The sequence below is a fragment of the Microtus pennsylvanicus genome, chromosome 16 (genome assembly GCF_037038515.1).
Source record: "Microtus pennsylvanicus isolate mMicPen1 chromosome 16, mMicPen1.hap1, whole genome shotgun sequence".
In the NCBI taxonomy this organism is placed as follows: Eukaryota; Metazoa; Chordata; class Mammalia; order Rodentia; family Cricetidae; genus Microtus; species Microtus pennsylvanicus.
Window position 1 is genome coordinate 16,530,708 of NC_134594.1, and position 17,599 is coordinate 16,548,306.

General features: G+C 42.2%; 1 protein-coding gene across 1 annotated transcript in view; it reads left to right on the forward strand.

The window, feature by feature from the left end:
• The window catches only part of Intu (inturned planar cell polarity protein), a 51,067-nt gene extending 35,869 nt beyond the window's left edge, over window positions 1-15,198 (forward strand). The window contains exons 10-16 of the mRNA XM_075950726.1: window positions 949-1,011; window positions 2,140-2,361; window positions 3,123-3,593; window positions 4,733-4,830; window positions 7,943-8,132; window positions 10,283-10,440; window positions 11,937-15,198. Of these exons, the coding sequence (XP_075806841.1) occupies window positions 949-1,011; window positions 2,140-2,361; window positions 3,123-3,593; window positions 4,733-4,830; window positions 7,943-8,132; window positions 10,283-10,440; window positions 11,937-12,048 (1,314 nt within the window). The 3' untranslated portion in view covers window positions 12,049-15,198. The remainder of the gene's footprint in view (window positions 1-948; window positions 1,012-2,139; window positions 2,362-3,122; window positions 3,594-4,732; window positions 4,831-7,942; window positions 8,133-10,282; window positions 10,441-11,936) is intronic.
• The last annotated feature ends 2,401 nt before the right edge of the window (window positions 15,199-17,599 follow it).

Genomic DNA, 17,599 nt, shown 5'->3' on the forward strand with positions numbered 1-17,599 from the left:
CAGGGAAGACAAATGTTTCTCTTCATGCTTTCCCACTGCCATCCCAGGAGTGGCTGTTCTCAGAGCTTGGAATGGATCTTTCTAGACTTTTTTGTACCTTTCCATTTCTGCACAGAAGCCCACGTGTAAGGGTATACATATCGCATATAGCTGTGGGAAAGTAAAACAGATCAGCAAAACACAGATGGAGTGGTGTTTTGTTCTGGAACTTGCACTTTCTGCGCATCCAGTAGCTTTGGTGGCCGCACCGTTCCAGTACCTGTACTGTTCTCCGACACAACACCAGGCTTAGCTGATCATCCCTCCATTCCTGAGTGTGGCCTCGTCTCTAATCTCTGTATTCCAAATGAACTATTGACTTTCACAGAAATGTCTCGATTCACTCAGCTGTCGTCTAGATCCCTGGAGGAGGGGATACTCAAATAGTGTGTATGTGTGTGTTTGGATTAATTTTTAAATATCATGCACTTGCCCACAAATAAATTGTGCCAATTTGTGCTTTCAAAAGTGACTCCTGGTGATATTGGGTACTGTGGATGACAGGAGGAGCTCCTTTCATAGCGGTTGTTTTCAGAGCCCTCATGGAAGAGCCGATGCCGTGTGCTGTGATGTTGTGGGGCCGTGGAAACACACTGGGCTTTCACCCTGGTCCCCTAGCATTTGGATGTCTAAGGTTCCGTCACAAGTCATTGCTAGGACAGTGGTGGCTCATGCCTTTAATGCCAGCACCCAGGAGGCAGACGCAGGTGAATTTCTGTGAATTCAAGGCCAACCTGGTCAAATCCTGTCTAGAAACACCAAAAAGAAAAAGAAAAGTGATTTCTAACAAATGTAATTTCTACTTCAATTGTTGCAGTTTAGCTTTAATATTTTATCTTTTACATAAAAATAAATAAATAAGTGCCATATTACAAATACATTATAAATCAGCTCTGAATTTTCCCCCAGTCCGAGGATTACTGTGACATGAGACGGCTGTACACAATTTTGGGATCTTCTCTGTTTTACAAGGTAAGTTGAAGCTCGAAATATTTATCAGTATTCAACTGCTAACATATGTAGACCTAAAGTAAATTTTCTCCGACTTTTATGCACACAGAAGAAATGTTACCACTTTGCATCTATGTGTAGGCACAAGACTATGGACTGGAAATAAGGCCGCAGAGATTTATAAATGCAGTAAATATTGATGTTTTACTCCATGTTAAGGCATACAGTACTTAAAAGAATTAAGTATATAAAGGAGAACATCAGTATGTTCTTTTCTTTTAGAATTTTTAAAAATTTCATGTATTTAGTATGTGTGCATGCATGAGCCACAGAGTGTATGTAAAGGTCTAAGGACAACTTGAGTTGTTCTCTCCTTCTACCATGTGAGGCTCCCAGGGTTGAACTCAGGTCATCAGGCTTGGTGGCCCGTGCCTTTACCCACGGAGCTCTCTCCAGCAATGCATCCTTAATTTCCTTTTTCAGTAGTGTTCTTGCTCTTTTTAGCCTCTTCTTCAGAAGTGACATATATTATATTTTGAGTAACTGCTTCCATGTAAAGTTTTAAGAATCAAATCAGTACCAGGCAGTGGTGGCGCATGCCTTTAATCCCAGCGGTCAGGAGGCAGAGGCAGGCGGATCTCTGAGTTCAAGGGCAGAATGATCTACAGAGCAAGTTCCAGGACTGGCTCCTTAGCTGCTTAGCTACAGGGAAACCCTGTCTCAAATAAAAAAAGAAAAGAAAAGAAAAGAAAAGAAAAGAAAAGAAAAGAAAAAAAAAGAATTGAGTTAGTTTAAGTATTCTGCTTTAAAATATCTTTAAAAACAATAAATAACATACCATAAAATTAGCTGATATAGGATATACAGAAAAGAACCAGTTGTGCCAACCTTGGCCCGGCTTCCTTTTCTAGTCCCAGTTTTACCAAGCACTCAAGGTGACCTTGCTTTGTGTAGGTCACCTGTCTGCTGGGTCCCTGAAGCTGTCAAACTTGATCTGCAGTTTGACTGGATTTTGCCAGATCTTAACTTACCTCCCTTAGAGCTCCGTTATCTTATAAGCCCACAGTTTCAGTGTTTATAAAACTCTTAGAAGTGCGGGCTCATTGATTCTTGTTACTCACGCTTTGGCTCTGCGTGATTAAATCCCAGGGTTATTTGGTATGCAGCCATCTACCCAAGGATGATGTCGTTGAGATTGCTGCGTACTGTCGCCAATACTGCCTGCTGCCTTTAGCGGCAAAGCAAAGAATTGGCCAGCTGATAGTGTGGAGAGAAGTCTTCCCGCGGCACCACCTCCAGCCTCCTTCAGACTCAGACACCGAGGTCTTCCAGGAGCCTGAAGGGAGATATTTTTTACTAATTGTTGGACTGGTGAGTTATGAACTTCTTTCTTGAATTTCATTTTATATTTTTAAAATCTGCTTGCTTAAATACACAAGCAAACATGCTGATTTACAAGTAAGAATATGTTAATTACTTATTACTTGAATTATATATTCAAGGAATTGTTGCATGCCACTCTATTTCCTTCCTTCTGCTTCTATTTAATACTCATGAAGAAATATTAGTAAAAATCCAGTGTGCAATTTTAGCAGGGTCTGAAGATGTCTTGTTCCCCTTCCTATCATGGCTTTTCCTTTTGGCTTGTTTTGGAATACATGAAGCAATATAGATCTGAGCCCTGTATGGTGATGATCCCTAAAATCCCAGCACTTGGAAGGCCGTGAGGCAAGAGGATTTTCATGTTTGAGTTTAGCAGCCTGGGCTATACATAAACCCTGTCTGAAATGATGGTGGTGATAATTGAGGCTATTTGGAAGTTATTTTATGAAATTCCATGGACTAAGAGAACTGACTGATGGTGAATTGATGCTTTATCAAAATAAAACAATATGAGATTGTTTCCATTCTGGGTCAAGAAGCTTTGATGCTGGTAAAAAAAGAAAAAGAGAAAGAAAGAAAGAAAGAAAGAAAGAAAGAAAGAAAGAAAGAAAGAGAGAGAGAGAAAAGAGAGGTTTTCAGTACTCAGCTAGTATTCGCAAATGCCCGTATGCCTTTAGTACAAGTCTGCACATATGGGCTATATTAAGTGTTTCCATGGCAGCTGAACCTGTACCCATCTTCCTTTGCAGCGCCATTATGTGTTGTGTGTGCTGTTAGAAGCTGGAGGCTGTTCATCTAAAGCCATTGGGAATCCTGGTCCCGACTGTATCTATGTAGATCAGGTCAGAACAACTCTTCATCAGCTGGAAGGAGTAGACTCCCGCATTGAGGACCGGCTAGCCTCATCTCCGGGGCCCTGCCTGTCTTGTGCTGACTGGTTCCTTGCTGCACCACGTGAAAAGGCTGATAGTTTGACCACTTCACCTATCCTCAGTAGACTACAGGGGTCCTCCAAAACAGCGACCTCTCCAACATGCAGACGAACCTTTTTCAGTGACTATTCCTTCAAGGCACGGAAGCCCAGTCCCTCCCGGAGCAGTGGCGGATGTGAGCCTGGTGAAGGTGGAGAAGGTGTTGGGCTGAGCCCACACACTACCCCAGATGCAGTCCGGAAGCAAAGAGAAGCTGATGGTTCGGAGGACAGCGTGGCATTGCTTAAGGTGCGTGTTCATCCAAGTGTCTGCATTGTGATCCATAACTGTTAGAATTTTTTTTTTTTAATTTAGAGAGTGGTCCTTATTTGAAATGGCGGGTATTTTAGTCATTGCTGGAAAACCAAAGACTTAGAACTAAAAAGAGAAAGAAATACCAGGTGCCACCACTTGAGCCCTTGGTATCTAGGATGTTCAAGCCACAGTGCTTCCAGGTAGAGAAGCATCAGCCCTTGGTCCACATCCATCAGCCTTTCTTCTGTGTTCATAACAGAACATCCTAGCTGTGGGGCAGTTTCTCTGTCACTCTAAATAGTCAGTAAAATATTTCACAGAGACAAATGATCAGAGTGAGGAGGAGATGCCTGTTTGTAATAGCTAAGGTTTTTTATCTGCACTTCCGAATGTCACAAACATTAGAAGTGTGACCATGAAGGTCACACAGAGGGTGTTCATACTTGACGGTATGACTTTTACCTACTTTTCCATACATACCATAAAATACCCAAACAGTTGTTAGAGTCATCGTCACCCCAGGAGCTTAGCACATACTCCGTTGATGCTGGGGGTTCCCCAGACAGTTCTCAAACTTCCTGTCAAGTGGATGGAGGTGATGGCAGACAAGGCAGAAGGAAGCGTGAATCTGAAAATGGGCTCCGTGTTCCTGAGTGCTGTGGCAAGCACATGCATGAATAGTCTCTCTCCTCTACACAAACAGTGGGGTGTGTTGGAGCCATGGGTAGAAGGTATTAGGAAGTGCCTGTGTCCTAGCTATAACTGTTGTCTCTATTGGTAAAATGAGTAGGTGACAGAGACCATGAGGATTTGGGTAAATTATATATACCCCAGGTCTAATCAGCTGCCAGGAGTAAGACACATCTGTGACCTTAAGGCATCCAGACAACAGGGAGACAAATACACTGCTTATACATTTGATAATGGAACTGGTGGGGACTTTTCACCATGCCCCTTGACTTGACCTTGAACTCTCCTTAGCAAAGAAGCCAGGAGATGCAGATTGGCATAAAAAGTCTTTAATGGAAGCAAATGCATCACGAAAATAGCACTCTTAGAAGGTTTTGAAATTTTTGAATGGTTCTGCTCCTTGATCCTATTCTTAAATACAAACTGACCTACTTCTCTTCCAGCTCGCTAGGAAGAAGTCGACACTTCCAAATCCATTTCATTTGGGAAATTCAAAAAAAGAACTTACAGAAAAAGACGTGGAAGTCTATAACATGATGAAGTAAGAAACTTCTAGCATAGCTTTTCACTTTAAACTCGTGGTCCTTGAGGGGTTTCACCGTGAGAAAGTGCAGAGATGATTCAACAAGTGTAACTATGGTATAGCTCACAGTATGAGGTAATACCTGTGGTATTTCTGGGATGTTTCATTTACACATTTGGGGAAATGAACATATTCTTATCCTAATGAAAACACCAAAGGAGTATTTAAAAACATAGAAGTTGCTCTTTACCTCTCTCCCACAGGTAATGTACTTTTTGGATGTCTACTTGTCTGTTTGTTTATTTGTTGTTTTTTGAAACAGGGTTTCTCTGTAGCTTTGGAACCTGTCCTGGAACTTGCTCTGTACACCAGGTTGGTCTCGAACTCATAATGATCTGCCTGCCTCTGACTCCTGAGTGCTGGAATTAAAGGCATGGGCCACCACCGCCCAACAAGGATGTCTACTTTTTAAATAAGAGTTTAAAGACTAATTTCGGACTCTAGTAGATGCCTGGTTATGCTTAGCCCCGTGCCTGTAAGTGATAGTTGCCCCTGGCATACCGCTCAGAATGCTGAACGTCTAGAGAAGGAAGGGCTGGAAATTGCCTAAATTCGAGACAACTGTGAAAGGCCATCCATGCTTCCTGGGCCCAGGCAGTAGATGGTACCTCTGTCGGAACTGCACACGGTTCAAGCTTCTCTGTCCCTGCATCCTGCTCCTGTCACTCACCCCTCTGCTTCAGTTCCATAGAGCACACCCCACTAACTTCTCCCCGTGTGTCTCCCTCTCAGACTCTGGGTCCTAGAAACTGGTCCTGAACAAACAGATAACACTCAAACTCATATTGAATAAGGAATTCTGAAGTAAAAAGACCCGACTAAAGAAGGAATGTATAATTACCTTTATGAAGTGTTATATACAGTGTGTGTGTGTGTGTGTGTGTGTGTGTGTGTGTGTGTGTGTACACAGATGTGCTTGTGTATGCTGGGGAGTGGAAGCTAGAGGATAACCTTGATGGTCATTCCTCAGGAGCTACCTAGCTTGTCTTTTGAAATGCAGGTCTCTCACTGGCCTGAAGTTAAGCATGCTAGGCCAGCTTGCTAATGAGTCCCAGGGCTCCCCTGTCTCTGCCTTCCCATGGCTGAAGTTGCAAATGTGCACCACCATGCCCTGGTTTTTGCATGGGTCCTGGGGTTTGAACTCTTGTCTTCATGCTTGCAAGGCAAGCACTTTACTGAGTGAGCAACCGTATAAGCTCTCCTTTTACATTTATTTTGCGACTAACTACCTGATCTGCCTGAATCGTCCTGCCTGGTATTTAATGTTGATGTCATGTGTGAGACCAGCTGACAAAACAAAATTAATTGCACTTAAGCAATAGGACACGTCGAAGTAGAGTTCACATACGAGGGTGTCTCACCGCCGCCATCCTAAGGATGGAGATACTTTCTAAGTATGTGGGAAGTTCGTTTTAAAAGCATGCTATTAAATAAATGCATTATATCACTCTCACTTGTCTATACACACCTTGGTAAAAATATGATTTTAAATCCTTTATACCAAGCATTTTATTCAGTGGCAGTCACATCCACTGTTTCCACAATCCCAGCCTGCCCCCACCTCCGTGATAAAGGGCCCCATTTTCCTCCCTGGCTTTGTTGCTTTGGCCTCCCGGCTCCTGGAGCTCAGCAGTAGAGAGGAGAAGATGGGACAGAAAGAGCAAGCTGCAAAGTCGCCAAGCCCCACTTGCTTGTTTATCCCAGTTTGTCCCAGGACACTGCTTCCCAGTGATTAAGAGAGCAGAATAACATTTACTCTCATGCATGATCATTATGAAAACTGAAATCTAGGTACTCTCAGGCATACACTGTGGCACATAGAAGACATTCTTGAGAACTGTTATTATTTCTTGCTTTTTTTTATTATTCTTTAATTCTTCTTCCTTTGGAAAGATGTAAACATTATTCATAGGTTCTGCTGACCTGTCTGAGATTATGTATGGGAGGAAGAGGCAGGAAAGAAAAGAAAAACTGGGTGCCTAGAGAGATAGCTCAGTGGTTAAGAGCACTGGCTGTTCTTACAGAGGACCTGGGTTCAATTCCCAGCACCCACATGGCACATAAAGAAATTATTTTTAAAAATAAAGAAAAACTGAAGGCAGTAAATGAATATTTTTGGAGCATGGTTCAAGAATAGAGTCATGTGAGAATTCTGAGTGCTTATGAGAAAAATGCCAAGAAACGAAGACCGGAATCTTGTGACCTCAGTTTCTTCAAAAGTATGGACTTTTCCTTGAAACGTGTTTTCGTGCCCCTCCCAGGTGTAGCAGCTAGGAATGAGTTTACTTCAGGTTGTCCGTTACAGCTGGCTATTGAAAACTGTCCATATGCCTCTATGGGAAAACATGGTTCTGGTACATGTGGCTTGTCTGCTGTGTGTGGCTTACCCTGTGATTGTACACTTCACTGGCGTGACTCCGCTTAACCCTCAGAGTATAAACCGTCTGATGCTCTTGTTGCATGGGACTTTAGCCGGCCTCGTTTTGGCTCCACTCTCCCAGGTCCCACTGCCTCTAGCGTGATAAACTGAGTCTAAGTGAGAAGGGTGTGGTAAAGTTTGGAATGCTATCACAACTGTTGGCACGGTGATGAGGATGCTAATCCAACTGTGCTGCTAATCCTCAGTGTTGTTGCCGTGCAAAGAAGTTTAGTGCCGCCGATTTCAATGTGTTTAGTTTGGTAGGAGATAATATCGTATGTGCCCCACTTGAAACTGATACCATTTTTATGGCTTGTTGAAATTTAAGCCAAACATAAGCTCAGTCATTCTTATGAACCATGGAAAAAGAGGGCCCAGCCAATTGACTGTTTAGCAAAGAGACAATTTAAGTCACTGCAAATGAATTAGTGTTTATCCTTCCATGGATGGTACTGTTTGTCTCCATTAGGGAATTAAGAATAGCCTAGCCTGTGCTTGAGTCAAGGGCAGGGAATTAGACATTTGGCTCAGCTTTCTGTCCATGGTTGTATGGCTAATTTATTTCACATAGTCTTGTGAGAATGATACAAAATTGAAAGTGGAAATAATTCTTCTGACTTTACTTAAATTTCCTTCTCTCTCCTTTTCAAGATTGACCTCCGGTCCGGAGAATACACTCTTCCACTATGTCGCCTTAGAAACAGTTCAGGGCATCTTCATCACCCCCACCCATGAAGAGGTGGCTCAGCTAGGCGGTTCCGTCCATGCTCAGCTAATTAAGAATTTCCATCGGTGTTGTCTCTCTATTCGTGCAATTTTCCAACAGACATTGAAGGAAGAGGTAAATATTTAAATACAGCTTTCTGCCAATATTGACTCTCTGGTTTTTTTAAATCAACATGAACCATCAGTGTTTTATTTAACTCAGTTACACTGAACTCTGTGGTCTGTAATCTTACCTCTGGAAATGGTTGGTCTGATTTTTCCATAACAAGGTACAAAATTGGTAGTTTATAGTGTCAGCTAGCCACTCGTATCTGAGATTTGTAATTTAAATGTTTATTAATTGACATCTGATGTTTCAATGTTGCACCTATGTTTTTGTTTTTGTTTCTTGGGGTTTCTTTCTTTTTTTGGGGGGGTTGGTTTTTTGAGACAAGGTTTCTCTATGTAGCTTTGGAGCCTATCCTGGAACTTGCTCTGTAGACCAGGCTGGTTTTGAACTCACAGAGATCCTCCTGCCTCTGCCTCCCAAGTGCTGGGATAAAAGGCATATGCCACCACCGCCCCACACCCCATGCTTAAGTAGTAATATTTAATACTAGTTATTAAATATAGTTAATATTAAGTAGTAAATATATATATATCAATTGGATTCTTGTGGTGACTGGAAAATTGGTATTGCTCTCTCGTTATGGAGCTTTATGACCAGGCCTGCAGCTCAGTTGGCACAGCGCTTATCTATTCAGGATGCCCGGGGTTCCATCTCCTACTCTGAGTAAACCTATACAGTGGTGCACATCTGTAATCCCAACACCATGGAGGATGAAAAATTCAGAAGTCATCTCTAGCCTGATAGTAAGTCTGAGGCTAGCCTGGGCTACCTAAGACCCTGTCTCACAAAAAGGAAGAAGGACTGGATAGGTGGCTCAGCAGTTACGATCGCTTACTGCTCTTGTGAAGTCCTGGGGCTTGGTTTCCAGCACCACATCAGGCGACTCACAACCACCTGTAGCTCCAGCTCCAAGGGAGCTGACGCCCTCGGGACTCCATCAGCCTCGGCACACATATACTCATGAATAATAAATCTTTTCCAACAAAGGAAGAAGGTAGGAGAGCAAGGGAGAGGGAGTTGTAACTGATCTAACATCTGTCCATGAGCAGCTCTCTGAAGGCACGTGTGATGTATGCAGCATACCAATTTTGTGAAAAACTTCGCTTTAAAATAACGCTGGGCTAGGAGTAAGGAGCCCTGACTTTCCTGTTTCCTCAGCTATAAAGTGATCCAGCAGGATTATATCACGTGTCGGGGCCCATTCCACAGTAGAATTCCATCTTCCATGCTTTCAGGGTCTCAGAAACTATTATTAACAGGACGAGTCGTGTTTGGCCAGGGAGGCCTCCCTGCTTTCGTTTCTTGGGCTCTTTCTTCCTATATTAGCATTCTGGTGGGTGCTCTGGCAATGTGATCAACCCGTTCAGTCACATTTAGTGACAGAAACTGGCCTTAACTGTTAAGGCATCTGCGCTGCACCCGACACTATTCCAGGTGCTAGGAAAGAAAACAAGCTTGTGTTTGTTTGCGTTCGCGAAGGAGCTGAACAAAGTGGCCGATAGCACATCCAGAGTGGGTGTGGAGAGGAATTTAATCAGAGACGGGCTGAGTGGTGCAGGCTACTGTACAGGTTCCCCTGATCGTGTCAAGCAGTTTGTGAGCAGACAGGAACAGAGACGGAGAGAGCTGTCTGGCTCTTTGGAGAGCACATCTTCTAATAGAGGGACAGCAGGTCTCTCTGGGCACTCACTGGCATGGGCACATATACAGACACACAAACCTTAAAAGACCAACGTGATGGCACAAGAGACAATAAGAGTGCCACAAGGTCAGCCAGGGCTGTGGAGTGAGACCTGCTTTAGAGACGGGACAGGGTAGAGGGAAGGGGAAAAATAATATTTGCTCTCTGCTAGGGGGAAAGCTTGTAATCTACCTTAGGAGATAATGTTTAAACCAAGAACTGAAGAATAGGAATTTTCTGCAGGTGAGCAGGAAGAGTAATACCTTTGTAGACATTTAGAATCAGAACCAGCCATCGTCATCACCATCCTCGGAGACTTAGGTGAAACCATTTTGTTTTTCTGCTCTGGGGACTGAAGTCAGGGCTCTGTGCGTGCTAAGAAAGAATCCCACCCCTGAGCTACAGTCCTGGCCCCCGGTATTTTCTAGTAGCATTGTCAGTATAATTAATACTAATGACTGCTGTTGGCTTGCAGAGAAGGAGAGCGCTGCGTGGTGGAGATTGTCCGGAGCCTGCAGACTCGGTGTCGTCTCTGACCCCCGTGAAAGAGCATGGTGTGCTCTTTGAATGCTCCCCTGAGAACTGGACCGATGAGAAGAAAAGCCCGCCAGTTATGGCTTACTGGGTGGTGGGGTGAGTGTGGGGGAGGGTTCAGTAGGACCATAGTCAGACACCTACCATGTAGTTCTAAACCTAGAACTAAGATAAGCACTTTACAGATGATCCAAACCAATGCCTATCCGCTGGTCCATGGAAATGAGAACCACCTAATCAGTTGTGGAGTCCAGAGTGTCCTGCACCTGTGCCCCGACCCAGTGAGTCAGATCTGGGAGTAGGATTCTGGTTTTTAGCTCCCTTGTGATGTGATAGGCAGTCCACTAGGTTTGAGAACATCAGCCTGAATGTAATTGTGTAATACCATCAGAGCTGTGTTTACAATAATTCATCTGGACACAGCCCACAGGTAATACCAGGTAGGTACACACCCAGTACAAGGATAGAAGGTACACGTTCAGAACAAGGGATAGGAATCAGACAGTCGGGTATAGGCAGATTTTTCTGTGCTGCTTGCCAGCTCCCAAATAACCACACAGAAACTTCTTATTAATTATGAAAGTTTAGCCAATAGCTTAGACTTATTATTAACTAGTTATTACAACTTAAATTAATCTATATTATTTTTATTGATCTATATTCTATTACATGGCTTTTACCTCTCTCCTATTTTTTGTGTCTGACTCATTCAGCATCTGTCTGGCTTCTTCACGCATCTCCTCCCTTCTTCCCAGCATCCTCTCTGCCCCCAAAATCTTGCCTAGCTATTGACTGTTCAGTTATTAATTAAACCAATACTAGTGACAAATCTTCAAAGTGTCCAAAAAGATTATACCACAACAGTGGGGAGATAAATCAGTGGGTAAAACACTTGTCCTGTAAACATGAAGATCCAAGTTCAAATCCCAGAGCCCATGTAAAGCCAGACAGTAGAACAATCTGTAACTCCAGTGCTGCTCTGGGGAGGTAGGAGGCAGGCAGGAAAAGCTCAGAAAGCTTGAGATTAGCAGCAGTAGACAATGGAGTTTGTTTCACCTTTTTTGACTAGAGCCAATGCCTAAAGCTGTCTGTTTGCCTACACATGCACAACATAATGTACATGAATACTCGAGCACACACACAAATGTAGTGTTAGTCCAATTCTATCTGCAAATGAGTTGTCATTTTTATGTATTAATAATAATAGCAACTTAAAAATGTAAGTGGAAATAAAATATTCATGACTACCATGCTTAAGATTAATACTTCCCCAGGAAGTGTTGCATAGATGGTAATAATAAGCAGGTTTAATATTCAGTACCGAGGGGTATGGGATGTGCATTGATTAAATAGGAGGTTTACACTCTAGGACAGTAGCATTAATTAGGACATATTTATTTAGAAACCAAGCTCTATTCTATTTTCTGTAGATTTAGGTTCATGAGCTTTTGGTGTTAGTGGTGGTGGTGGTGGGTATTTTGTTTGTCTTTTGTTTTTTCAGCTATTATTGGTTCTCCCGAAACTGAAAGAAAACAAAAGGAAAAGGTTTTATCACCTTTAATTTCTGAAATGACCATGTTTTTTCCTTTCTGCAGGAGGCTCTTCCTTCACCCAAAACCTCAGGAACTGTATGTGTGTTTTCACGACTCGGTCACAGAAATTGCCGTTGAGATGGCATTTAAACTGTTCTTTGGATTAACATTGTAGCTGTGTTTGTAGGAAACAAAGCAACACACATGGACCGTGCGACGGTGCCAGGACGGCCGAAGTCAACACATAAAGATAAGGCTCAGCTTAGTCACTTTCCAGTATTGAACTTCTCTTGTTAAATGTCGAGAAGCAGGGCTGTTGGGTTGGTGTGTCAGACTCCGAGCAGATCCTGGGTCAGAGTATGGAGACACGGTTGCTAATTTATTGCCATTTTGGTATACCATGCTAATTTATTGAATAGTTTTAAATAATGTGAATTCTTTAATAAAAAATTAATATAGATGTTTATTTGGGGATCATATTCAACTCATTTTTTAAATTGAAACCCAATGCTGACTTACACGGTGAAGGAATCGTGAAATAGAAGAGATGACGAGGTTCTCTAGTCGGTGCGCTCTGTGTTGTGAGGAGCCCTGCACCTGTCAGGCTCAGAGAATCTGTGTACTAATAACATTATTACTGCATTGGGAGTTTTGAAAATCCCAGTTAAGAAAAATGCATTGTTTTCATGGTGTGTATTAGTCAGTATCTAAATTTGCAATAGTTGTGTTCTGGTTTCTTAGCAAATCAAAAGCCTTCTCATTCTTCTCAGTATTTTAGTGGATCCCTTCCTGCAGAGGAAGAGGGGAAGGATGGAAGTTAAAGTTTATTTATATTTATTCAGTTCTCTTTATTCTTTGTGATAAGCTTTATTTTGGATTAGGAGACTTATTTTTAAATTTTTAATAATCTATAAGTTTTTTTTCTTCCGTTGAAATACATTCTGGTACACATATATTTTATATCACCTCTGGCAGATCATACTAAAAACACTGGAAGAGGGCTGGAGAGATGATTCAGAAGTCATGAGCAGGTACCTCACTGGAAAAGCCCTAAGTTCAGCTCCCAGCACCCACATCAGACCGCTCACAACCACCTGTAACTCCACAGATATGCATGTGAGCACGCGCGTGCACACTCACATACACACACACACACACACACACACACACACACACACCGTGCATACACAAAGACACACAAGCACACAATTAGAAAATAAAATCCCTTTGAAAACACTGAACCAAACTGCTTAACAGGGTCATAGGGTAACTTCTTTTACAAAATACTAGTTTTTGTCCTAGAGATAAGCATTAGTCTGTATTGGGTTTTCCCAAAGGAAGAGGGGGCACTTTAACCAACAGCTGTTTCCCTGAGCTTCAGTAGTAGAGAAGACTGAGTGGACATTGATTTCATTGGTCATGAGAATTCGGTATATTGAAAAAAAGAAGTAAATACTACATTTATTATTACCATCTACCCTGGTGGGCATCCCACATACTCAATAGTCCCCACACACTACAGTCCTGGGTAGCTTCTCCTTCAAAGATTACATATGTTGGAAGGAAGCTAACTGAAATCGATCTAAAGTTCATCCCTGCATTTTCCCTCCTTAAACATGAGTGTTCCAGCTGAAATTACAAAGTGTATCAGTGCACCCTGAGCCATTTGGTCTTATAGAAAAACTTTTACCCCTCTGTTGTCAGTTAAGAGATTCTCACTGAGGCATTGGTGACAGACACCGGCTGTTTATATCACCAGTGACTTCTGGGCTTTAATTTCAGCTTTCAAGGCAGAGAAGGAAATTTTGGATCTTGAGGTATTACAAAGAGTTTGAACTATCTCCCCTCTTAACAAGAGTCAAATTGGCTAAGGCTGTCCTCTGTCTCAGACTGCCTGTGTGCCAACGTATGTGTCCCAGAACTTCTAAAATCGTATTTATTAAATGCTTTAAGTTTCTGAATAGACCCTTAAATCCCAAAGCTGTTTCTAATACTGATCATTATATTCAGTGTAGCCGTGGTCACCTCAGATTTTCAAATAGAACAGACTAAGACTTGAAATTTTAATACAGAGAACTTTTTTCCCAGTTAAATTTTCATCTGTTGGTGCTTTTTTGGTGTCAGATAACAATAAGAACACTATTTTAAAAGGGGTGTAAAAACAGAAAGCAGATAACAGATCTTAAAGATGGGCCATTTGCTGTGTGGCCCGTGAACACTATAATGTCCATGTTGAAGAGGCATTGCATTTTCAAAAAATCAAATGCTGTCCTCTTTTTCATCTCCAGGGAACGTTGGTGGTAATCTTAGCTGACCAATTGTCTGAGTAGTTCAGACTCACACCTGAGATGCAGCCAGTCTTACTGTTGGCATTAAAGTCCTGTCTGCCTCTGTTACAGGGAGGGGACAGAAAAACAAGTGCAGATCTCATAGCGATGGGCTCTCAGAGAAACCTTCCTGAGTTAGGCTTCATTCACATCCTAATAATGATGTTCCAGAAAACATGAGATACAGTGTCTACCTAGCATTCCTCGAAAGTCAGACACAGCCAGGCATGGTGCCGAATGCCTCTAATCCCAGTGTTCAGGAGGCTGAGGCAGGAGGATATAATAAATCCAAGGACAGGCAGGGCTATACAACAAGGCTCTATCTCAAACAAACAAAACACAAGGGCTACATTACTTTTGTCATGTGTTTCTTGGCCCCAAATAAATTTTAGACTCTTGCCCTTTCTCTCCCTCTTCTCCCTATCCTTGGCTTTCTTTTGGCTCTGTCATGTCAGAGAACTGTACCTAGGAGGGTACAAAGTGTTTCACTTTTTGTGCCAAGGGACAGTGGATGACAATGTGTGCCTAACAAAATGGTAATTGTGAAATAATCACTGTCTAAATAGTTCCGACACAAATTGAAAAAAAAAAAACTGTGAAACCAGTCTACGAGGTTTGGCTGCTTTGACCACTGTGTTAAAGTGTGTCCTCTAAACGGTGGTTGTCACATACTATAAAGTATGAGCTGTGAGCTGCAGCTACTACTTACCACCGTTAAGTGCCCTCTGCCTGAGAACAAGGGAAACAGCTGAGTCAAGTCTACTACCGCACAACACGACAGGAATGACCTGGGGAAACTGCGGCTTACTCTTGTGTTGACAATAAGGATGTATATTTTGGACATCTTTTAAAATAGTGCTACTAAAACTTGAACCTAAAAACCAAACCTTATGAACTAACTTAATTTTAAAGAGTTTTATTTCTGTATGTAATTAAAGCTATTTTTCTACATTATTCAGAGTTTTAAATAAAAGTGTTTTGGAGGTTTGTTTGCATTATAAACTGTCTTTAAAAATGACTGCATTGTGTGTGTGTGTGTGTGTGTGTGTGTGTGTGTGTGTGTGTGTACAGGCATGTGTCCATGTGCTCACACACAGGCACCATGGCACAGTTTACTGTCTCTTCCTACTCTGTGGGTGCTAGGGATGGAGCTTCATGCTTGGCAGTGGCTACCCTAATTCACTGAACCATCTTGCTCTCCTTGTGTTACCTTTACTTACACTTACTTACCCAACAAATGCTTCCCGAACTTCTACACACTGCCAAACACTGCAGAGACAGCAGCGAACAAAATAGTAAGGATTTCTGCCCTCACAGAGTTTGTGTTCCCCTGGCAGAGGAGACCACAAATATGATAAAGTATTCGGCTGAATGTGAAGAGAAGCGAGGGGGAAGTAAGAAGCTGTGGGGTGAAGCGGGTAAACGTGGTGGCCTGGGAAGGATTTGCTGAAGTGAGAAGATGGAACTGTGCTGATTCTCGAAGAGAGAAGAGTAAACAGCACAGAGGCCCCACCTAAGTAGTTTTATAGCTGTAAACCCTGAGACTGTCCTTGATCAGTGGAACAAGTCATGAACCAGTCTGTTTCAGGTCTAGACTGAGAACTTGACTAGGTGCTCTCGGTGTCAAAAGGTAACATTTCTAAGGAAGTCCTTTCCTGTTGGTCTTCTGTCACTGGGTGCAGATGAGGATACAGAAAGGAATAAGCAATACTGTTGTCAGCTGTCACACAAAGCATGAGCGTGGAGTGTGGGGCAGTGGAAACGGCCCTGAAGGCCGCGGACTTGTTTTTATGTCTTGAGAGATACCATGTCCGTTAGGGCCAGAGATAGATCCTGATCTTAAAATACAGGCTTACTTGGAGAGTCGTTGAAGGCCTCCCTTAAACTTTTTCAAGCATTCTTGTTGACATTTCATTACTTAAAGGAGACTGAAGCATTTCACTACGGGTCTTGGCAAATAAAAAGGGGGCTGCTCACTTTTGGAATTAGCAGTGGGCTTCATAAAGGGTTTTGAAATCAGTGTGACTGATAAGAAGATTAGCTGCAAAAAAAAATCTCTGAGTGATGATTAAAGTGGTTGCTTTAGGAAGGTTAATCCAGACACAGCCTATTAAACATAAAGACTGAAGACACACGCAGATGAGCCACACTGGAAAGGAAGTGGATGGGAATGCATGGGACCAGGAGAACTTGCCAGCTGACGTCATAGGCAGACATCAAAATGTTAACAAAATTCCTGCTCTGTGATCCTGGCCTGAATGCCTAGATACAAAATTAGAAAGGTAATAGCGTGCTTAAGATACCAGTGAGAAATTAGGTTCCTGTGTTCAAAGCAGCTAAAACTCATCCGGCCCTAGAGCGGTATCTCAAGGTTCTTGGTAGGTCGTCTCAAATAAAAGTTAAGGCAGACTCTGTATTTACTGAAAAGCATCAAAAAAAAAAAGCTTTAAAAAGCAATTAGGAAGATGTATATGCTGCCATAGTGAGGTCTGGTATATTTGTTGAAAAAAAAAGCCAGGTGGAAGAAAATTAAGCATCATAGCTTCTGTCCTACTGATACATGGAAAGAATTTTCTAGGGGTTGCCTGTGCAATATTGCCCAAAAACCAAAGTGATAATGTTTAGTCCAACTGTCTTTTGTCAAGTATTAAATTTTCAAAAGTATAAAACAATACTATTATATATAATTACATTTGTATATAATTATATTATTAAAAATAATTAATATATAGTATATATAATTGATAGATATAGATATGCTAGTCCCTGAACGACTAGAGTGGCAAAGAGAAACCTGATTTTTCCATAAAATCTGATTTAATAATATATATATAATTATGTGTGTGTGTGTGTGTGTGTATAATTTCAGAAAATGTATTTTTAGACTTCCTACCTGGTAGGTAGCTTCCATAGTGCAGGAAGGTACTATGTAGGCTGCCTGGGGAGAAAAGCCAGCAACATGGTCACCCAACTGTGAACTCCATGAGTTAAATGTCAACCCGTGGCTCAGAAGTTAAGAGCACTGGCTGCTCTTCCAGAGGTCCTTAGTTCAATTCCCAGCAACCACATGGTGGTTCATAACCATCTATAGTGAGATCTTGTGCCCTCTTTTGGCATGCAGGCATATATATGCAGGCAGAACATTGCATACATAATAAATGAAATAATAAAATTAAAAAATAAATTGTTAACCTGCTAGACCAACTGTCCTGCCAAGCCTCTATAGGCTTCGCTAATTTCTAGGGAACCCAGAATCACACAGCAGCCTGAATGATTCACTGCCTAAGGGAATGCTTGACTACCTCAGGAACTGAAAGGTACAAGGTAGCCCAGGAGCCGTGGACTCTAACCAGAAAATCCTATGGCGTGCCTCTCAAGGCCAAATCCATGATTTCATGC